The 24426-nt window shown below is 40.5% G+C and overlaps 1 protein-coding gene across 2 annotated transcripts in view; it reads left to right on the top strand.

The window, feature by feature from the left end:
• Nucleotides 1-24426, top strand: part of LOC132386487 (annexin A4-like) — a 137644-nt gene that overhangs the window by 110677 nt on the left and 2541 nt on the right. For both annotated transcript variants that reach the window (XM_059958856.1, XM_059958805.1), the window contains exon 12: nucleotides 1746-1868. In XM_059958856.1, the coding sequence (XP_059814839.1) occupies nucleotides 1746-1868 (123 nt within the window). The remainder of the gene's footprint in view (nucleotides 1-1745; nucleotides 1869-24426) is intronic.

Below are 24426 nucleotides of genomic sequence, written 5' to 3'. Positions count from 1 at the left end.
TGATAGTGTGGATAGTCAATGGCTTTTTCCCAGGGCTGAAATGGTTGCCACAAGAGGACACAGGTTTAAGGTGCTGGGGAGTAGGTACACAGGAGATGTCAGAGTAGTGAGTGTGTGGGAACAGTGGTGGAAGTGGATACGATAGAGTCTTTTAAGAGGCTTTTAGATAGGTACATGGAGCTTAGAAAAATAGGTGGCTATAGGTAAGCCTAGTAATTTCTAAGGTAGGGTCATGTTCAGCACAACTTTGTGGGCCGAAGGGCCTGTATGGTGCTGTAGGTTTTCTATGTTTCCAAAACATTGACAGTCCATTTCCTTCCATAGATGTTACCTGACCTGCTTTCATGTTACTTTTTATGTGTTGCAAAATTAATTCTTTCTCTTTCCACAGATGCTTCTGGACTTGCTGAGCATTTGAAACTACCTTGTTTTTCGGATTTCTAATGTCTAAGATCTTCTACCTTTGTTATCAACTTCAAGGATTTGCACCAGCTGTGGAATTTATTTTGGTTCTGTTCAACTTGCAGAACATAGATGATGTGCATTCCTTTGCAGTTTAGATAGAGTCAGGCATAAAGATCTTGCTGAGTTGTCAATGTAGCATTGTAATTTCTATTTAATATTTCTTGTGTTTATTCAGTGAACTGGGGAATGAAACTTTAAAGGCTGAATACATTTTCTATTCATAAGATTACATATGCCCCCAGATCTGGAAATCTGTGTGTTAAGATATAAATAGAAAGGCAATCTATTCCTTGCAATACTAAAGTTTTGCCTTGTGTAGTTGACAGCATGAAATGCTTTTCACAGGAAAATACACTACCTGTAGATGTTCCACTAGTGTTTCTCTGCATCTAAAATTGAGAGTCAGTATTGCTCAAAGATAATTTGTTGCTACTTCCTTGAGAAATGATTTCAGATGCTTTAACTTGAACTTACCATATGATCGTAAATCAAACACACTTAATACTAAGGCATCATGGTAACTCCTGTGGCAAAGGTTTCTCAGTGTCCTTATAAAATATATGAATTTTGGAAATCATTTTTGATTTGACCGTTTGTAGACTTAGTAACTTCGATTTTTTTTTGTGAACAGACAATGATTGGCACAAGTAGCATTTTGCTAAGTACTTACAGGCAATTAATTTCATTCTTTTTTTGTCACTTTAGTATCAGAAATTTGCATATTGCAGATCATAGTTAATAAATAATTTTTTTATATAGTTGAAGGACAAGAAGCCTTGATATATTTACTGTCACACAAATCCAGACTGCTGCACCAAATTGACTAAAACTACCTTATCTAATGTACCACAATCCCTCAGAATCACAGTTATTATCATTGACTTGTATAGAGTCATAGAACACCACAGCATTGAAACAGACCATTTGGCCTGTCTAGTCTCTGTGAAATGTTATTCTGCTTAGTTCCATTAGCCTGACTTGTACCATAGCTATCTGTACCCCTCCCATCCATGTACCTATCCAAACTTCTCTTAAATGTTGAATTGAACCCACATCCACTGACAACATGTCCCACTCTCACAGCACCATTGGAGTGAAGAAGTTTCACCTTAAATATTCTACCTTTCACCCTTAAACTATGACCTCTAGTCCAAGTCTCACCCAACCTCTGGGTTGAGGCCTGCAACCCAAAGTTGTAACGAAGATTAACTAGTCTAAAATTAGCCTTTTTGTTCCTAGGGAATAAAAATGAATGTCTAACTACGTTTTCTTGATTACAGGGACTTGGTACAGAAGACAGCACTTTAATTAGGGTGATGGTATCTCGGTGTGAAGTTGACATGCTGGACATTAGGGAAGCATTTCAAAGGATGTATGGAAAGTCTTTGTATTCCTTTATCAAGGTTGGTGCCCAACAATAATCGGAAGTATGTCTAAATGAAATACATTTTTTTGATGAGTAGCCAAAATTTAACTCGTATGAGCCTTTGTTTTTGATAAAATGGTGGATATTTTGCATTTGTAATTTAGTATAAGCCAAACAGAGGCTCTCATGACTGTAATTCAGTTACTCAATGGACATAATATTTTGTATTCTCAACTTCAGACAGGATAATTTAAATGCTGTGTAACTAAGCACCATGGTAGCATAACAGTTAGCATGAAAATATTACAGCTTGGGGCATTGGAGTTTGGAGTTCAACTCTGGCACCATTCTGTAAGGATTTTCTGTAATCCTCCCCCTGAATTGTGTGGGTTTTCCCTTGGTCTTCCAATTTCCTCCCACAGTCCAAAGACTAGGTGGGTTAATTGGTCATTGTAAACTATAGCTGGGTGTGGTGGAGGGATAAGCTCCCACTAGCTATTAAATGACCTGGCTGGCATGCGTCTCAAATAGCCTCTGACAACCAAGTACAACTTCTGGCCTTCACATATGGTTTAGTTACTACACCTGGCACAACCATTTCTGCTGACAGGAGAAGAGACGAAGGCTAGGTTATTGGCATCTTAAAGTCAGTCACTCCATGCAGATGGGGATCGTCAGCAATGGTTGGTAACTCATCTTGGAGAAGGAAAACTTTGATTTCTAACCTCTGCTGCCTTCCAGCTAAACCCACTTGCAGAGAAGGTTTCGGGAGTAAACCCCAAGGATAAATATAGAGCTGGAGTAACTAAGGCAATTCTATGTTGAGTTTACCAATGACTGGCAACTCCTGTGACACCATAGGTGCCAAACTGTTTTGGTCTGTACTGTTCATTTGGATTCATCAGCTGTGTAGAGAGAAGATGCCTGCTATATGGGCAACAGCTTGCTCTCCATATTGTATTGACCTGGCTTGCATATCACACAGCTGGTATGCAACATCCATGGTCGACCTCAACCAATGGTGGGCATCAATTCCAGATCAGCAGTTATAATACATGATGTATTTTTCCGTGAGGTTTTGTCAAAGAGATATTCAGGAAGCGGAAGAGGTAGATAATAATTTCATCTTTCAAAGAGCTGGCATTCTTGTATCATAATGTCTAGTCACCCAATGGGAGCTGTGTATCTATTACTGCAGGGAGCTTCACACAAATCTCCACTTGAAGAAGGATGGTAAAAGTTGGCAGTCCAAGGTCAGGTTACATAGAGCAGTGGGCTTTGAATTCTTGGCTCATCTACACCTTTATCAAAGGGCTGTGTAGTTACCCTGTCATCTAGAAAATGATGATTCGGTAGGACCATCTGATTTTGGCCTTGGAGTGAAATCTCAATTACACTATATCTACAAATTTAAATATGTGAAGGCAGGTGGTTGAAGAGAAAAATAGATATATTTGGAAATAGAATGGAAAACAATTATAGTAGTTGATAATCACCAACTAACAACTGAACCTGATTTGCTTAAAACTTACTAACATTATGGCTTACTGAATATTAAGTTAATTTTTTCAGTTAGAGAAAGCATTTTAAGTTAGAATTGTGTATTATGGTGTATAGTTCTTAATTACATCTGTATTGATGTGTACTATTGATATACAATATTTACCACAGTTAACATTAAGTTTGTCAGCATCTAAATCAATTTTGAAAGGCTTAGGCAATTTGGACATTGATTTTTAAAATGTAATTCCTACCAGAGTGTTCAAATGAAAGGCTTCAAATGCACTGTGTAAATCTGACTGCCTCCCTCCCTAGGAATGTGATTTGTATCAAAAATGAAATAGTAACGCAGGTATAAGACACTAGAGCCTGTAGAATATTTTACACAGGTGCCTGCATCTTGCTGTGGATTTTATGGGATTTGGTGGCCATTTTGCCCTATGCATCGGCAACATATATTGTGGCTACTTTATTAGATACACCTTTACACCTCGTTAATGCAAATATCTAATCAGTCACTCACATGGTAGCAACTTAATGGATAAAAAAAATGCAGACATGGCCAAGAGGTTCAGTTGTTGTTCATACTAAACATCAGAATAGGGAAGAAATATGATCTAAATGACTATGACCATGGAATGATTGCTGTTGCCAAACAGGGTGGTTTGAGTATCTCAGAAATTGCTGATCTCCTGGGATTTTCATGCACAACAGTTTCTAGAATTTACTGAGAATGGAGTGAGAAAAACAAAAAAAATCCAGTGAGCAGCAGTTCTGTGGGTGATAATGCCCTGTTTATGAGAGGGGTCAGAGGAGAATGATCAGACTCATTCAAGCTGATAGGAAGGTGACAGTAACTCAAATAACCACACATTACAGCAGTTCTGTGCAGAAGAGTGCTAAGCGCACAGCATGTCACACAATGAAGTGGATGAGCTACAGCAGCACTTGCATCTAATTAGTGGCCACTGAGTGTATTTTCCACATTCAACAGAGAGGCTTAAACAGGATCTAAGATTATGCTTATCAAATATTAAACTTTTTTTGTGATCTCCCGAACCTTGAGCTATAAAGAGGTACATCACAGGTATTGATGTGTATATTTCTGTCTGATCAATACCTGGGTCCTAAATTATGGAAACTCACCATATTAGATAGTTGGCTGACTGGCAGGAGGGAAATAGTGGGAATAAAGAGGCCTTTTCTGGTTGGCTGCCAGTGAGTAGTGTGTTTCACAGGGGTCTGTGTTAGGACTGCTTTATTTTAAGATGTATGCCAAAAATTTGGATGACAAAATTGATGGCTTTGTGGCCAAGTTTGTGGATGATACAAGGATAGATAAAGGAGCAGATAGTTTTGAGGCAGTAGAGAGGCTACAGAGGATTAGATGGATTAGAAGAATGGGAAAATAGCAAATGGAATACAGTGTTGGGAAGTGTATGGTCAGGTTCTTTGGTAGAAGAAATAAAGGTGTGGTCTATTTTCTAAAAGGGGAAAAAATGAAAGATGCAAATGAACTTTGGAGTCCTCTTGCAGGATTCCCTTGTTAAATCTTTGTAATGTTAGCATTTGTTTTGAGAAGACTAGAATATAAATGCAAGAATGTAATGCTGAGCTTTATAGGGAATTGGTCAAACTTTACACGGTCATCCTTGGAGATACGAGATCCAAGTGCAGACTGGCCAGTGTCTTATATAGCCTCAGCATTATCTCCCTGTTTTTATATTTTGTTCTTGAAGTAAATGCCGATATTGCATTTACCTTCTTTACCAGATGCTTGACTTGTAAATTAATCTTCTGGGCATCTGCACCTCTGATGTTGTATTTTCTGCCTGTTTAGATAATAGTCCGCATTATTGTTCCTTTTACCAAAATACATTATTATGCATTTCCCAACACTGTATTCCATCTGCGGCTTTTTTGCCCATTCTTCCAATTTGTCAAAGTCCTGCTGCAATTGCATTGCTTCCTCAGCATTACCTACCCCTCCACCTATCTTCATATCCACAACGTTTTCCACAAAGCCATGATGTGTGCAGCACAACTGACAGGTGTGTTTACAGACATTTTTAATCTCCTCCTTCCCAGTGTAGAGTGCCCTCCTGCTTCAAATTATCCGCCATTGTCCTCATACCAAAAAAGACCAAGGTAACATGCCTAAATGACTGGCATCCTGTCGCACTCACCTCAAAATAAGCAAATCCTTTGAGAGGCTGGTCAAGGATTACATCTGCAGCATGCTACCACCCAAACTGGATACCCTACAATTTGCCTACTAACACAACTGATTGTCAGACAATGCAATAGCCACTGTTCTACATACCATCCTTACACATCTGGAGAAGAAGGATGCTTATGTGAAAAAGTTGTTCTTGGCTCTAGTTTATCATTCAACACCATAATTCCATCCAGGCTTGACAGGAAGCTCAGGGACCTCGGCCTTAACCCTTTGTGCAGCTGGATCCTGGACTTCCTGCCAGATCGCTGACAGGTGGTAAGAGTGGGCTCCCTCACCTCCACCCCTCTGACTCTCAACACAGGAGCCCCACAGGGTTGTGTACCAGGTCCCCTCCTTTACTCCCTGTATACCCATGACTGTGTCACCACTCACAGCTCTAATGTGCTAATTAAATTTGCTGACGATGCTACATTGATTGGCCTAATTTCCAACAATAAAGAGGAGGCCTACAGAGAAGAAGTCATCTCTCTAACACAGTGGTGTCAAGAAAACAACCTCTCCCTTAATGTTGCAAAAACAAAGGAGCTGGTTGTGGATTACAGGAGGAATGGAGATGGGCTAACTCCTGTTGACATCAATGAATCTGGGGTTGAGAGGGTGAATAGCTTCAAGTTTGTCAGCATAAACATCACCAAAGATCTCACGTGGTCTGTACATACCGGCTATGTGGTGAAAAGGGCACAACAGCACCTCTTTCATCTCAGACGGATGAAGAACTTTCTACAGGGGCATAACTGGGACCATCCTGACTGGCTGCATCACTGCATATTGGGTGTATTTAAGGCAGAGATTGATAGGTTCTTGATTGACCAGAGAGTGGTGAATCTGTGAAATTAGTTGTCACAAGGAACTGTGAATGCCAAGTCTTTATGTATATTTAAGGCAGAGGTTGGGTTCCAGTGACATCATCATCCTGAATGGCAGCTTAACTCAATAGCTCCTCTGGAAAAACCATTAATCCATCAAATATAAGATCTTTTGAAAATATCTAAATTGATAGGGGGGCAAGAATGGGGAAAAAGAATGGAGATCTTTTTTTAAAAAAAGCATAATTGCTGACGATGGGCAAAGTGGCAAATATGATAAAAATTCTGGAAGAGATACGGGGATTCCAAAAAGATATAAAACAGCAACTAGATGACATCAAGTCAGAGCTCGCTAACGTCAATCAAAAAATAGCGCTGGCAGAAACACAAATTGAGAAGGTGGAAGATCACATGCAAAACATGGAACTGATACTAAGTAAGATGATATAAATATTAGATCAACAAGAAAGTAAACTGCTTGACCAGGAGGGAAGATCACGGTGGAAAAATATCAGGATATACAATGTTCCCGAAGTAGCGGAGGGTTTGTCTACGATGGAGTTTGTAGGAAAGTTGTTGCGGGATGCGACGGAGATTCCTTCGACTATGGGGAAGGTGGGACCTGTACAGATTGGATGGGTTGCACCTGAACTCGAGGGGGTGCAATACCCTTGCTGGTAGGTTTGCTAGCATGGTTCGGGAGGGTTTAAACTAATTTGCAAGGGGGATGGGACCTGGAACGATAGAGCAGTGAAAGAAGTGCATGAAGTAAAGCCAGATCTAACATATAGAGAGACTTTGAGGAAAGAGCAGCAGAATAAAGGGTATAAAGGTAGTAAGATAGAAAGGCCAAAGTGTGTGTACATCAATGCAAGAAGCATCAGGAACAAAGGTGATAAACTGAGAGCTTGGATACATACATGGAATTATGATTTAATGGCCATTACGGAGACTTGGCTGGCACCAGGGCAGGAATGGATTCTCAATATTCCTGGATTTCAGTGCTTTAAAAGGGATAGAGAGGGGGGAAAAGGGGAGGAGGGGTGGCATTACTGGTCAGGGATCCTATTCCAGCTGCAGAAAGGGTGGGTAATGTAGCAGGATCCTCTTTTGAGTCAGTATGGGTGGAAGTCAGGAACAGGAAAGGAGCAGTTACTCTACTGGGGGTATTCTGTAGGCCCCCTAGTAGTAGCAGGGATACTGAGGAGCAGATTGGGAGGCAGATTTTGGAAAGGTGCAAAAATAACAGAGTTGTTATCATGGGTGACTTTAACTTCCCTAATATTGATTGGCACTTGATTAGTTCCAAGGGTTTAGATGAGGCAGAATTTGTTAAGTGTGTCCAGGATGGATTCCTGTCACAGTATGTTGACAGACCGACTGGGGGGAATGCCATACTAGATCTAGTATTAGGTAACGAACCGGGTCAGGTCACAGATCTGTCAGTGGGTGAGCATCTGGGGGACAGTGATCACCGCTCCCTGACCTTTAGCATTATCATGGAAAAGGACAGAATCAGAGAGGACAGGAAAATTTTTAATTGGGGAAGGGCAAATTATGAGCCTATCAGGCTAGAACTTGCGGGAGTGAATTGAGATGATGTTTTTGCAGGGAAATGTACTATGGACATGTGATCGATGTTTAGGGATATCTTGCAGGATGTTAGGGATAAATTTGTCCCGATGAAGAAGATAAAGAATGATAGGGTGAAGGAACCATGGGTGACAAGTGAAGTGGAAAATCTAGTCAGGTGGAAGAAGGCAGTATACATGAGATTTAGGAAGCAAAGATCAGATGGGTCTATTGAGGAATATAGGGTAGCAAGAAAGGAGCTTAAGAAGGAGCAGAGAAGAGCAAGAAGGGGGGCATGAGAAGGCCTTGGCGAGTAGGGTAAAGGAAAACCCCAAGGCATTCTTCAATTATGTGAAGAACAAAAGGATGACAGGAGTGAAGGTAGGATCGATTAGAGATAAAAGTGGGAAGATGTGCCCGGAGGCTGTGGAAGTGAGCGAGGTCCTCAATGAATACTTCTCTTTGGTATTCACCACTGAGAGGGAACTTGATGACGGTGAGGACAACATGAGTGAGGTTGATGTTCTGGAGCATGTTGATATTAAGGGAGAGGAGGTGTTGGAGTTGTTAAAATACATTAGGATGGATAAGTCCCCGGGGCCTGATGGAATATTCCCCAGGCTGCTCCACGAGGCAAGGGAAGAGGTTGCTGAACCTCTGGCTAGGATCTTTATGTCCTCGTTGTCCACGGGAATGGTACCGGAGGATTAGAGGGAGGCAAGTGTTGTCCCCTTGTTCAAAAAGGTAGTTGGGATAGTCCAGGTAATTATAGACCAGTGAGCCTTACGTCTATGGTGGGAAAGCTGTTGGAAAAGATTCTTAGAGATAGGATCTATGGGCATTTAGAGAATCATGGCATGGTCTGATCAGGGACAGTCAGCATGGCTTTGTGAAGGGCAGATCGTGCCTAACAACCATGATAGAGTTCTTTGAGGAGGTGACCAGGCATATAGATGAGGGTAGTGCAGTGGATGTGATCTACATGGATTTTAGTAAGGCATTTGACAAGGTTCCACATGGTAGGCTTATTGAGAAAGTCAGAAGGCATGGGATCCAGGGAAGTTTGGCAAGGTGGATTCAGAATTGGCTTGCCTGCAGAAGGCAGAGGGTCATGGTGAAGGGAGTACATTCAGATTAGAGGGTTGTGACTAGTGGTGCCCAACAAGGATCTGTTCTGGGACCTCTACTTTTTGTGATTTTTATTAACAACCTGGATGTGGGGGTAGAAGGGTGGGTTGGCAAGTTTGCAGATGACACAAAGGTTGGTGGTGTTGTTGATAGTGTAGAGGATTGTCGAAGATTGCATAGAGACATTGATAGGAAGCAGAAGTGGGCTGAGAAGTGTGAGGTGGTACACTTTGGAAGGACAAACTCTAAGGCAGAGTAGGCAGGATACTTGGTAGTGTGGAGAAACAGAGGGATCTGGGAGTACATGTCCACAGATCCCTGAAAGTTGCCTCACAGGTAGATAGGGTAGTTAAGAAAGTTTATGGGGTGTTAGCTTTCATAAGTCAAGGGATAGAGTTTAAGAGATGCGATGTAATGATGCAGCTCTATAAAACTCTAGTTAGGCCACACTTAGAGTACTGTGTCCAGTTCTGGTCGTCTCACTATATGAAGGATGTGGAAGCATTGGAAAGGGTACAGATGAGATTTACCCGGATGCTGCCTGGTTTAGGGAGTATGGATTATGATCAGAGATTAAGGAAGCTAGGGCTTTACTCTTTGGAGAGAAGGAGGATGAGAGGAGACATGATAGAGGTGTACAAGATATTAAGAGGAATAGACAGAGTGGACAGCCAGTGTCTCTTCCCCAGGGCACCACTGCACAGTACAAGAGGACATGGTTTTAAGGTAAGGGGAGGGAAGTTCAAGGGGGATATTAGAGGAAGGGTTTTCACTCAGAGTAGTTGGTGCATGGAATGCACTGCCTGAGTCAGTGGTGGAGGCAGATACACTAGTGAAGTTTAAGAGACTACTAGATAGGTATATGGAGGAATTTAAGGTGGGGGGTTTATATGGAAGGCAGGGATTGAGGGTTGGCACAACATTGTGGGCTGAAGGGCCTGTAATGTGCTGTACTATTCTATGTTCTATGGAGCTTGAAATAGAGAGGGCGCATCGTTCGCTCGTCCCAAGGCCTACTGGAGACAGAAGATAAGCCACGCTCAATAGTAATTAGATTCCTTCGATGCAATACCAAGGTGGAGATTCTACAAAGGGCCTGGGGAAAGAAGGGGGTATTTTTGGATGGGAGATTAATATATTTCGATCAAGATTACCCCCCGTCAGTCCTGCAGAAACATAAAGAATACTCTGAAGTAAAGCGAATATTAAAGCAAGGAAAGATTAGGTTCCGGACTCCGTACCCTGCTAAACTGTGAGTGTTTTATGAAGATGGGATGCAACTGTATCAGACAATGGAAGAGGTGACTACAGACATGAAGGCCAGAGGGTTGCCCGTCAGCGGGATCAAACCAAGGGAAAGCCTGGCTGAGCGGTTATCCCATTCTGCTTGTGAAATAGTGAGAGAATCGAGAAATCAGGGGATGGGTGGAGTGTGAGAGAAGTATATCAGGAAGAGACTGTGAGTTTTCTGAAGACAGCTCTCTCCCCCTCCAGAAGAGCCATATGGTTTGGCTAACTTTAAAAGTGTTGATAAGCTAAACAGAAGCAAAAATAGATGGTGCTATGCCTATCTCAAGAAATACTTATTATAATTTGGATTTTATATTACTCAATTATTCTTTTTTATTCATTCATTCACTCCTTTTTCCCCACCTAAATGAGAATATATGCATGGAAGGAATACACAGGGAAATCTTTTCAGTGTAATGGGCATAGATTTGTTCACTTAATATTATGGGTACTGCAATGGGGGCCCTTAACTCACAGGTAGGAGGGGCTATCCCCCACAGCTAGATGTTTCCTTTAGCTCAACCCAGGGTCATCTACTGGAGACCTCAGCCTTGGAATCACACATTCGTTGCCTTTTTTTACTTGTGTTTCTTGGTTCTTATTTGATCAAGGAGTAGATTGATTAAGTTTTATTCTGCTGATTTCAATGATATATTGACAGATAAATACACATGGCTGAGGACAAAGTAAAATTCATTTCTTTTAATGTCAATCAGCTGTTAAATCCAATCAAGCACAGTAAAATTCTATCCAAAATGAAAAAAGAACAAGCCCATGTAGTATATTTACAGGAAACTCACAAGTGATAATGAGCATGGAAAACTAAAGAGAATGGGCTTCACTAATTTGTTTTTCTCCTCATATAAATCAAAATGTAAGAGAAGAGTTGCTATTCTTATCTCAAGCAAGTTGAATTTTAAAAAAGTATTTGAAATGGGAGATAAGGAGGGCAGATATATTCTGGTAAAGGGGAATATAGATGGAAATTCAGTTACTCTATTGAATATATACGCACCCCCAGGAAGTGATATTAGTTTCTTTCAGAAAATTACTAATATTATGGTAATGGAAACAGAAGGTCTCCTGATAAGTGGAGGAGACTTAAATTTACAATTACAACCTAAGTTAGACTCTTCCAATAGAAAAGCCTATGAAACAAAATCCTTACATAAGAAAGTTAATACACTTTTTGAGGATGTTGGTCTAATTCATATATGGAGGGACCTTTTCCCCAGCAGAAGGGAATACACTCATTATTCTGTCCCCCATTCTATATATACAAGAATAGGCTATTTCATAACATTTGGAAAAGACAAAGACAAAATAAATACCTGTAGATTTGGGACAATAGATGTAAGTGACCATACACCTATATATTCATCTGTTCATTTTGACCTACAACCAAAGAGTACAATTTGGAAACTAAATTCAAGTCTACTCAATGATCCCTACTTGAAGGAACAAATTAAGAAAGAAATTGGTCCTTATTTAGAATTCAGTGATAATGGAGAGGTTTCACCTCCCATTCTATGGGATACTCTGAAGGCTGTTTTAAGAGGGGAAATTATAGCGATATCTTCATATAAGAAAAAAATAAGGAATAAAACATTAGAAGAATTACAAAATAGGCTGAAGGAACTAGAAAAAAATATAAATTGAATTTGGTACAGGATACATTAGAGGAACTTCTTTAAAAAAAAAAGGAATGAAAATAATAGTTTCGCTACGCAAGAAATCAGGAAAAGTTTTATGTTCCTGAAACAGAGACATTATGAAAGTGGATCTAAGTCTACGAAAATACTGGCGAGGAAACTGGAAAAAAAAGATAGCAGAAAATACAGTTCATAGAATTAGGGACCCAAGAATGAAAATGATAATAAATAAGCTAAGTGAAATTCAAGAAGCTTTTGAAGTGTTTTACGAAACTCTATATTCCAAAGTTTTGGGGGAAGCATGACCCAAATTGACACCTTCCTGAATTCTCTAGAGTTGCTCACTTTAAGTAAAGAACAAAATAGAACAATGACTGCTGACATAACTGAAGTTGAATTAAAAGCTGCAATTAGTAGGCTTAAATTAAGCAAGTCACCAGGATCAGATGGGTATAAGGCAGGGTGGTACAAAGAATTTAAAAATGAGTTCATTCCTGTCTTACTCCCCACACTGAAGTGGGCTCTAAAAAAGGCACAAATGCCACCCAGCTGGAAGGAAGCAATAATCTCAGCTATACTGAAAGAAGGCAAGGATAAAAAGGAATGTGGATCATTTAGACCAATATCCATTCTTAATGTAGATTATAGATTATTTACCTCCATCATGGCCAAATGATTAGAAGAGTTTCAACCCATACTGATACATAAGGACCAGACAGGTTTTATACAACAATGCCAAACACAAGACAATATACGAAGGACACTTCACATTACAGATCATATACAGAAAAAAATAAAATCAAAGCAATTGTGATAAGCATGGATGCTGAAAAGGGACTTGATTCAGTTAATTGGAATTTTCTTTACAGTGTTTTACATAGATTTGGTTTCCATGACACAATTATTAAAACTATACAGGCACTATATGACAACCCTACTGCTAGGATTAAAATCAATGGATATTTATCAAATAGTTTTATCCTAGAAAGGGGCATGAAACAGCGTTGTGCATGGTCACTGCTATTCTTCACATTATATCTGGAACCGTTAGCTCAATACATCAGACAAAATGAAGATATCAGGGGAATTACTATCAAAGGGACAGAGCATAAATTGGCCTCTTACACGGAAGACATTTTGATCTATCTAGGGCAACCAGCATACTCTTTACCTAAATTGATGATATCCTTTGAACACTATGGTCAATTATCAGGATACAAGATCAACATAGATAAAACCCAATTACTTTCATATAACTATAGCCCACCAAGAGAAGTTGAAAATAGATATCCTGGGGCATGGCAAACAGAGTCTTTTAAATATTTGGGCATCATTATGCCAAAAGATTTGGCAAAGTTAACAGAATGCAATTTTGGGTATATATCTCAAGAATGGTTGAAAAAAAGATAAATATTTAATGAATATACTGCTGGTGGCTGGTAAAAAGACTTACTAGGAAATGGTTATCACCGGAGAGCCCAACCTTAAGTGCATGGATGGAAATTACAATGGACATTTACAAAATGGAGAAGATAAAACTATACAGGCACTGTATAGTTAATCATAAGTTGGAACCATTTGATTCATTCTGGGAAAAAATGGTTCAACTACATAACACCTCATAGGCCTGATTTTATTCTCACAAATCAATGACTATGTTGTTTAAAAAAAAATCACTCCCTACTTGTACATAGTTTTCTCCTTTTGCTTGTTCTTTCTTTCCTCTGTTTTCTATAAGTGTATACCTCAGATAGATATTATATTTAGATTTGTGGTTGTATGACTATATGATATATATGTAGAATATCTGAAATACATCTTATGGAAATGTTTGATGATGAACAATAAAAAATAAATTACAAAAATAAGGCAGAGGTTGATAGATTCTTGATTGGTTAGGGCATGATGGGATAAGGGGAGAAGGCAGGAGAATGGGGCTGAGAGGAAAATTGTATCAGCCATGATGAAATGGCAGATCAGACTTAATGGACTAAATAGCCTAATTCTGCACCGCCAGCCTTTGATATGGTGCCTCTTTAAAAGCATACATCCTTGGACCTGTTTCTGTGTTGTAGAATTCTTGTACTTAATGCTCCAAGTATCGAAGGCAAATGATCATTACTCCTTGTTTACAACCTTGTATACCTGGGTCATCATTTCTAGGGAACTATATACTAGTGCCCGTAGGTCTTTATTCTACAACATTCACTGTGTGTGTTTTGCCATAGTTTAACTTTCCAAAATGTGTCACTTCACACACTTATCTGCATTAAATTCAATCTGCCATTTCCTTAGCCCCCATTCCCAGTTGACCTGGATCCTGCTATAACCTTAGTGTCCTTCTTCATTGTCCATTACTTTCTCATCCAAAATAAGATAGATGACAAACAGCAGTTCCAATGGCAATCCCTACAGCACAGCACTAGTCACAGACCTTCAATTGGAAAAACTTAATTTTCAATACAAATTTGTGAAAAATAATTTTCCATGCAGAGAGTGTGCTGACTGGGGACTTCGTTCAAAACAAAATGGTGGCCTGGAAAAAAAAAATTCATTTCAAAATGTCGTAATTGTGGAAATTCTTAACCCTGATAATGATGTGGTTTCCATGGGTATAATGTATTAAGGAATGGGAGAGATTTTTTAAGACTTAAGAATCAGGATTATTATCACCGACATGTGTTGTGCAATTTGTTAACTTTGCAACAGAGATCAGTTTTCACCATGTATTGCCAATTCTCAGCTGAGGGGGTAGCCAAGGATCAACAAAATTGTTGGCAACCCCACACAGCCCAACTGAGCAAGAGCATCACATGTTCTTCTCTGAAGAGCACAAACCAGGTGGGTTTTGATGACCATCTAGTAGTTTTACTGATGCTAGCTATAAATTCGCCGTTGAATATTATATTTCCTGATTGGCTGAGCAGGCTTGAAACACTGTAGGTAGGTGCAGCAGCATGACTTGTATTCCTCTATAGCAGAGGAGAAGTTCATGTAACAAAACCATAAGACATAGAAGAGTTAAGCTACGCGGCCCATCGAGCCTGCATTGCCATTCATTCATAATATGATTGAATTCATACTGCAATTTAAGAGGGAGAAGCATAAGTCATATGTATCAGAATCACAATGGAATAAAGGGAATTACAAAGGCACGAGAGAGGAGCTTGCCCAGGTGGATTGGAGGAGGATACTGACATGGAGAGAGGATTGGCTGACAGGCAGGAGGCAGTGAATGGGAATAAAGGGGGCCTTTTCTGGTTGGCTGCTCGTGACCAGTGGTGTTCTTCAGGGGGTCAGTATTGGGACCACTGCTTTTCACATTGTTTGTCAATGATTTAGATAATGGATTGAATTGAATTGAATTGACTTTATTTCTTACATCCTTCACATACATGAGGAGTAAAAATATTTATGTTATGTCTCTGTCTAAATGTGCAATGTGAAATTATAGTAATTTATAATAATTAGAACAGTCAATGTAACAGAAATACACTCAAGTCAGCGTGAGTTAATCAGTCTGATGGTCTGGTGGAAGAAGCTGTCCCAAAACCTGTTGGTTCTGGGATTTATGCTGTGTTACTGTTTCCAGGTGGTAGCAGCTGGAATAGATTGTGTTGGGGTGACTTGGGTCCCCAATGACCCATTTTTCTCAGCTGCCTTTGTAAATGTCTTGAATCGTGGGAAGTTTACAACTACAGATGTGCTGTGCTGTCCGCACCAATCTCTGCAGAATCCTGTGATTAAGGGAGGTGCAGTTCCCATACCAGGCAGTGATGCAACCAATCAGGATGCTCTCAATTATGTCCCTGTAGAAAGTTCTTAGGATTTGGGGGCCTATACCAAACTTCCTCAACAGTCTGAGGTGAAAGAGGTGCTGTTGTGGCTTTTTCACCACACAGCTGGTGTGTACAGACAATGTGAGGTCCTCAGTGATGTGAATCCTGAGGAACTTAAAGCTGTTCATCCTCTCAACGCCAGATCATTTGATGTTTTGTATTACACTCATATTTGTTACTTCCATTCTGGGAATAATGACTCTTACCTACCCTATTTATGCCTCTTCTAATTTTATATACTTCTAGCAGTTTGATCCTGAGAGTCCAGTGGTGAAACTTTGTCTAATCTCTCCTTGCAGCTGATACTCTCCAATCCAGGCAGTATTCTAATGAACCTCTTCTATATCCTCTTCAAAGCCTCCACATCCTTCCTGTAATTCAATGGCCAGAACTACACACAATACTCCAAATGTGGCCTGAACAAAGTTTTGTGCAGCTGTCCACTTTAATACTCGAGGAAGAAAGATGCCATGTTCTTGTGCAGATTGGTTTATTGTTGTAATATACACTTAGGTTTTGCATGCCATCCATACAGATCATTTCATCATATCAGTACATTTAGGTAGTACAAAGAAAAAGCTATGACCATTTGGTATGGGAATTGCAAGGCATCTGACTGCAAGCCCCAACAAAGGCTTGTGAGGACTGTTGAGAGGATCATCAGGGTCTCTCTTCTACCCATCGGAGATATTTGTCAGGAGTGCTGGCACTTAGGGCCCTTGGCATTTTAAATGATCCATTACATCTGTTCAACAGTTTCTTTGACCCCCTACTATCAAGCAGGGGTCCTGCATTATTAGGACAAGAACTGTTAGGATGGGAAACAGATACTTCACCCATGCTGTGAGAATACTGAATTCCCTTCCAACACCCTGGTCTCATCAACAATGTTCCCCCTAATTTGTAATGACCAATGTGTGCAAAAATCTTGTGCTGTGCAATTTTTTGCCCAATGACAACAACATGTGCATACTAAATTTTATATATATCATGGTATTCATTAAAACAACTAGCAAAACACCGTCAATAAGAACTTTAATCTCCTCTGGGTTTAATTGCTTTCGCTCTTGTTCATCTGCACTCTCAGAAAGCATACGTATCAGACCTGTAGCGGGTATTGAAGGATTTTCTCACCGGAGTTTTTGCGCACCGTCCATATGTGATTTGCTTGCTAAATTATGCTTTACAAAGTCAAGTTTACAAATATCTCACCACTTCTTTCCACTTGCAAATTTTGCAACAACATTTGCATTGCAACAATACACGCAGGTCACACCAGTTTCTGTATTGCACATAAATATTTCTCCTAGCTGCACATTCTTGATCTCATGAGCTTTTGATATAGCAGTTTCTACTGTTTCATTGAGCCATTCCACTTTAAATGAACCAACTTTTGTGCTTCATGCCCTTTGCTTCTTTGAAATTACAGTGGAGTAAAGGGTATTACAGAGGGATGAGAGAGAAGTTAGCCTGAATTATTTAGGAAAGAACACTGGCAGGGCTGATGGGAAAGCAGTAATGGCTGGAATTTCTAGAAGCAATTTGGAAGGTATAGGATATATACATCACAAAAGAGGAAGAAATATTCTGAAGGAGAAATGGCACAACAGTGGCTAACAAGAGAAGTCAAAGCCAACATAAAAGCCAAAGAGAGGGCATACAATGGAGCAAAAATTTGTGGGAAGTTAGAGGATTGGGAAGGTTTTAAAGCCAACAGAAGGCAACTTAAAAAGTCAATAAGAAAGTAAAGATTTATTACAAAAGTAAGCTAGCCAATAATATTAAAGAGAATACCAAAAGTTTCTTCAGATACATGAAATGTAAAAGAAGCGAGAGAGTTTTTTAAGCTGCTGGAAAACGGTGCTGGAGAGATAGTAATGGGGGACAAGGAAATGGTGGATGAACTGAAATATTTTGCGTCAGCCTTCACTGTGGTAAACACTAGCAGCATGGTGGGAATTCCAGGTATCGGGGACATGAACTGTGTGAAGTTCTCATTACTAGAGAGATGGTTCTTGAGAAACTGAAAGGTCTGAAGTACACTCAAAGAGAACTAAAAATATTGGAGGTTTTAGTATTAATCTTTCAAGAATCACTAGGTTCTGGAATGCTTCTGGAGGACTGGGAAATTGCAAATGTCACACCACTCTTAAGAAGGGAGAGGGGCAGAAGAAAGGAAACTATAGGCCAGATAGTCTGACCTCAGTGGTTGGGAAGATGTTAGAGTCAATTATTAAGGAAGAGGTCTCAGGGTACTTGGAGGCACTTGATAAAATAGTCTGTAGTCAGCATGGTTTCCTCAATGGAAGATCTCACCTGACAAATCTGTTGGAATTCTGTGAAGAGATAACAAACAGAATAGACAAAGGAGAATCGGTTGATACGGCGTACTTGGATTTTCAGAAGGTCTTTGACAAGATGCCACACGGGAGGCTACCTTACGAGCTATGAGTCTGTGGTATTACAGGAAAAATTCTAGCATGGATAAAGCAGTGGCTGATTGGCAGGAGGCAAAGAGTAGGAATAATGGGAGCCTTTTCTGGTTGGCCACTGTAACTAGTAGTGTTCCTCAGGAGTCAGTGTTGGGACAGATTTTTGTTATATGTCAATGATTTGGATGATGGACAAAGTTTGCAGACAATATGAAGATAGATGGAGAGTCCGGTAGTTGTGAGCAAGTAGGCAGGCTGCAGAAGGACATAGACAGATTAGGAGAATGGGCAAAGAAATGGCAGATTCAATACAGTATCAGGAAGTGTATGGTAATGCACTTTGGTAGAAGAAATGAAAGTGTTGACTATCAAAATCAGAATCACATTTATTATCACCGGTATGTGACATAAAATTTGTTAATTTAGCAGTAGCAGTTCAATGCAATATATAATCTAGCAGGGAAAAAAATAAATAAACAAGTAAATCAATTATGTACATTGAATAGATTTTTAAAAACATTCAAAAACAGAAATACTGTCTATTTAAAAAAAAAGTGAGGTAGTGTCCAAATCTTCAATGTCCATTTAGGAATCAGATGGCAGAGGGGAAGAAGTTGTTCCTGAATTGCTGAGTGTGTACCTTTAGGCTTCTGTACCTCCTGCCTGATGGTAAAAGTGAGAAAGGCATGCCATGAGTGCTGAACGTCCTTAATGATGGACGCTGCCTTTCTGAGACACCGCTCCCTGAAGATGTCCTGGATACTTTGTAGGCTAGTGCCCAAGATGGAGCTGACTAGATTTACAACCTTCTGCACCTTCTTTCGGTCCTGTGCAGTAGCCCCTCCATACCAGACAGAATGCAACCTGTCAGAATGCTCTGCATGGTACAACTGTAGAAATTTCTGAGTGTATTTGTTGACATGCCAAATTTATTCAAACTCTTAATAAAATATAGCCGCTGTCTTGCCTTCTTTATAACTACATCGATATTTTCCAAGTGGAAAAAAAGCACAAAAACCTGAGGTGCAAAGGGACTTGGGAGTCCTTGCACAGGATTCTCTAAAGGTTAATTTGCAGGTAGAGTCTGAGACTTTATAAAAGCACTAATGAGGCCTCACATGGAGTATTTTGAGCAGTTTTGGGCCCCTTTGAAAGGATGTGCTGAAATTGGAGAAGTTTCAAACGAGATTCACAAAAATGATTCCCGGATTGAATGGCTTGTAATATGGAGAGTGTTTGATGGCTTTGGGTCTTTATTCACTAGAATTGAGAAGAATGAGGAGAACATTATTGAAACCTATCGAGTGGTGAAAGTCCTTGACAGAGTGGATGTGGAGAAGATTTTTCCAATGGTGAGAGAATCTAAGACCAGAGGATGCAGCCTCAGAATAGAGGAGCATCTTATTAGAAAGGAGATGAGGAGGAATTTCTTTAACCAGAAAATGGTGAATCTATGGAATTCTTTGCCACAGGCAGCTATGGAGGCCAATCTTTATGTATATTTAAGGCAGAGGTTGATAAATACTTGATTGGTCAGGGCATGAAGGTATATGGGGAGAAGGCAGGAGATTGGGGCTGAAAGGAAAATTGGATCAGCCATAATGAAATGGCGGCGTAAATGGCCTCATTCTGCTCCTATATCTTATGGTTTTACGGAATTTGACATAGTGAATCAATAATTTCTTCAGTAAAATCAGTATAAATAAGCCAGTTCTAAAATCAGCAGACAAATCAACTCAAAACTCCACATTGTCAACATTGCCCACATCAGAAACCAGAAAAGGAAACGTGACTATGTACAATTGTGAATTATACTTAATATGCCAATGAGGTAGAGGGTGACAATCTTTTGTGCGCAGTTTAAATTCCTTTCTGCACTAGTAACAAAAGATGTGTGCGCGCACATACCTGAGAAGGAACATCGCTCATCACACAAGAAATACCAGTAGTATTATACTGTTTACTTTTAAACTTGTGTCGTAACTATTATTTGTTAAAGTACTAATGGTAATATCACTTTAGGTGTTAAATGTGTGAGTGATATGTACTGTGTGCACCTTGGTAGAGACTAGAGGAATACTTTTGTTTGGCTGTATACTTGTGTACAGTTGAATAACAGTCAACTGAACTTGATTATGCAGAATGAATCGTTATAATTACAGAGGAAGTGCAGTGCAGTAGAAAATAAGGAGCCAGACCATAATAAGCTAGATTGAGGTCCATCTTCTGTGCTTTCTGGCTTTTTTTTTCTGCTTAATGAAAGAGGAAAGTAGAGAGTTTGCCCAGGGTGGGAAGGGTTTTTTTGGGGGTGGGGGCTGCTTTACTGAAGCAGTGAGTAGTATAGACATAGTCGTGGTGGAGGCTGGTTTCCATAATGCACTGAGGTGTGTCTACAGCCCTTGCAGTTTCTTCCTATTTCAGTTAAAGCAGTTGCCATAGCAAGCTGTGATGTATCTAGATATGATGCTTTCTACAAAGAACATATAAAAATTGGAGATGGTAAATGGGACATGCCATATTTCCTTTGCCTCCTGAGAAAGAGGGGCACTGGTATACTTTCTTGTGATTTGACTAAGATGGGTTATTAGCAATGTTCATTCCTAGGAGTTAAGTCTTACAACTATCAGCTCTGCCATTGATAGAGACAGGAGCATGTGCACTGCCCTTCCTCCCTCCCTTTCCCCCTCCGAAGTCAATAACCTGTTGTTTTATTTTGTTGACACTGAGGAAAAGATTGTCATGGCACAAGCCATTAAGCACTCTTATCTGTGCCTTGTAATCTGATTCCTTGAAATTGAGATTTAACCACTCCAGTACCGCCATCTACTAACTTGTAGACAGAGTTTGAACAAAATCTGGCCATGTGAGTGTACAGGGAGCAAAGTAGAGGGTTGACTTATGGGGCACCAGTGTTGAGGATAATCATTGCAGATCAATACCAATGGGTTCACTGCTGGGCTGAGATTTTCTTGTTGCTCTGCTTGCTACAATTTAGTGTACTGGAGAGGATGAAGAGGTGATTCATCAGGATTTTTGAGATTAGATGGGCTATATTTGCCTAAGAAGGCTGTGAGGTGTCTATAAACAAGAGGACATAAGGTAAACATACAGGACAGTAGACTTACAAGAGATTGGGAGAATTTTTTTCACCAATAGTGTTGAACTAAATTCCCTCACATTGATTTTACATAAGCACTTGAAACCCACACAATGAAGGTGATGACTGTGCCTGTGGTTAATAGGGATACAATAGGCTAAAAGATCTGGTTCCATGCTGTTGTCTCCATGGTCACTGTCTATTTTTTTCCCAAGTACTAATATTGCTCTTTATTATTGTTTCCTGCATTAAGACTGGAAGCACTCTACCAATCCAGTTTTCCCTTTCTGTTCTAATTAAAATTGAGCACAGGCTAGTAATCTAATTTGGATATTTCAATTAGAACTCTGGTATTAAATCCATTCTGGCAAGTTTTGCCTAAAATGGGATGAGAAACTATTTGCTTTTACTTTTTTTGCCTGATTAATCACCAGTAATTCCATGTTTTTACTGAATCTCGCAGTTGAAATTAGACCAACAGTAATTTTGCAAAGGTCTGTCCAGCCTGTTTGAGAAGATGGCAAAATTATGTTGTTTTAAAAAGCAGATTTATTTAAAATAACTATTATATTCCTGACAATCCTTACATTTGTTGCAGTTTGTTGAGTACAATTTAATGTGGCTTGCTCCTCTGTGGCTGATCTACAGTGTGCTTGTGCCACCAAGTGAAAGAAACTGGACTGCACAGTCCAGGGCCGAGTTCAAGATGATATTTTTCAGCAAGTTATTGCTGAATTTTCCCATAGCTTTGGCCCTGAAGCTGGTGATATTAAGTATTCTCAATGCCTTTAAGACCTTTATTTCACATGATATGTGCAAATTGTTATTATTAAAGAGCAGGTTTGATTCCGTTTTCCTGTCTACCTTGGACACTATTGCAGTTTTCTAGGTAATATTTAAACCTAAATTCAACATCACTCAAGCAGGTGTTGATAATCTTGTATCTGTTTACAGCAACTACAGTTTCTTTACAGCAATGGCTGTGCTTTAAGTACATTGAAACCTCTGGTTATGGTAAAAGTACTACAAAGAAAGTTAATGTTTTGTTGTAGCGAATTCAAAGGCAACACGAGTGACTCTGCAGATGCTGGAAATAAATAAAAAACACAAAATGCTGGCAGAACTCAGTAGGCCAGACAGCATCTATGGGAGGAGGTAGTTTCGACGTTTCGGACCAAAACCCTTCATCAGGAGTGAAGTAACATGGGATGGTCAAGGGGGGATAAGAAGTGGGGGGAGGGATGTGGGAAGTGATAGGCTGGAGGGAAATGGGCTGGGGGAAAATGGAGAATTATGGGAAATAGAAAGAAAGGTAGGGCTGGGGGGAGATTTTAATGAGGGGGGAAAAAGAGAGAGAAAGAGAACCAGACTAAAATTATGGATAGGGATGGGGTAGGGGGGTGGGCTGCGGTATCAACGGAGGTCTGTGAGTTGAATGTTCGTGCCAGCAGGTAGGAGGCTACCTAGGCAGGAGATAAGGTATTACTCCATCGACCTACATGTGGCCTCATCTTGACGGTAGGGAGGCCATGGACAGGCATATCGGAGTGGGAGTGGTCTGTGGAATTGAAGTGTGGCCACAGGGAGATCCCGCCACTGCTGGAGGACTGAGCGCTGACGTTCAGCGAAACGGTCTCCCAGTCTGTGGCGGGTCTCCCCAATGTATAAATGGCCACATCGGAGGCACCGGATACAGTATATCACCTCAGTTGACTCACAGGTGAAGTGGTGCCTCACCTGAAAGGACTGTCTGGGGCCTAGGATAGTGATGAGGGAAGAAGTGTGGGGGCAGGTGGGGGCAACACTTCTTCCGTTTGCAGGGATTAGTGCCTGGAGGGAGGTTGGTGGGGAGGGATGGGGGGGATGAATGGACAATGGAGTCGCGTAGGGAGCGATCCCTGCGGAAAGCGGAGAGTGGGGAGAGGGGAAGATGTGGCTGGTGTTGGGATCCCGTAGGAGGTGGTGGAAGTTGCAGAGGATTATACGTTGGAACTGTAGGCTGGTAGGGTGATAGGTGAGGACCAGGGGGACTCTATCCCTGGTGGGCTGGTGGGGGGATACTGTATCCGGTGCTCCCGATGTGGCCATTTATACATTGGGGAGACACGCCGCAGACTGGGAGACCGTTTCACCGAACACTGGCGCTCAGTCCTCCAGCAGTGGTGGGATCTCCCTGTGGCCACACACTTCAATTCCACAGACCACTCCCACTCCGATATGTCTGTCCATGGCCTCCTCTACCGTCAAGATGGGGCCACATGCAGGTTGATGGAACAATACCTTATCTCCTGCCTAGGTAGCCTCCTACCTGCCGGCATGAACATTCAACTCACAGACCTCCGTTGATACCCCTGCCCCCACCCCCCACCCCATCCCTATCTATAATTTTAGTCTGGTTCTCTTTCTCTCTCTCCCCCCCCCCCCTCACTACAATCTCCCCCCAGCCCTACCTTTCTTTCTCTTTTATTTCCCATAATTCTCCACCTTTCCCCTAGCCCAGGGGTCAGCAACGTTTACCACTGAAAGAGCCACTTGGACCAGTTTCCCACAGAAAAGAAAACACTGGGAGCCGCAAAACCCGTTTGACATTTAAAATGAAATAACACTGCATACAACGTTTTGTTTTGCCTTTATGCTATGTATAAACAAACTATAATGTGTTGCATTTATGAAATTGATGAACTCCTGCAGAGAAAACGAAATTACATTTCTGCATGCAACAAAAACATTTTGAACTCCGAAAAAAAGACGTTGGGTTGAAGGTTACTTTTAAGTAAAATACTCAACGTCTATTTGAGTCCTTCTTGTATTTATGAAAAACGCCAAACTTAAATTTGCCGCCAGCAGCAAACCAAAAATAACGTCAGCCAGCTGTCAACCTGAAAAATAAAAGGACTATTTCACTGAACAATGAAAACGTAAAATAATAGGCAATTAAAATATTTATCATACTTGGTCAGGTTGACTCTCACCTGACAATGCAGTCGTATTCAGTAGGGATGGATCGATGCTTAGGGGAGTGACCGGGAAGGATAATGTG

The sequence above is a fragment of the Hypanus sabinus genome, chromosome 1 (assembly GCF_030144855.1).
Source record: "Hypanus sabinus isolate sHypSab1 chromosome 1, sHypSab1.hap1, whole genome shotgun sequence".
Taxonomy (NCBI): domain Eukaryota; kingdom Metazoa; phylum Chordata; class Chondrichthyes; order Myliobatiformes; family Dasyatidae; genus Hypanus; species Hypanus sabinus.
The sequence above is the reverse complement of the archived record's forward strand: the minus strand, read 5'-3'. Positions and strand labels throughout refer to the sequence as shown.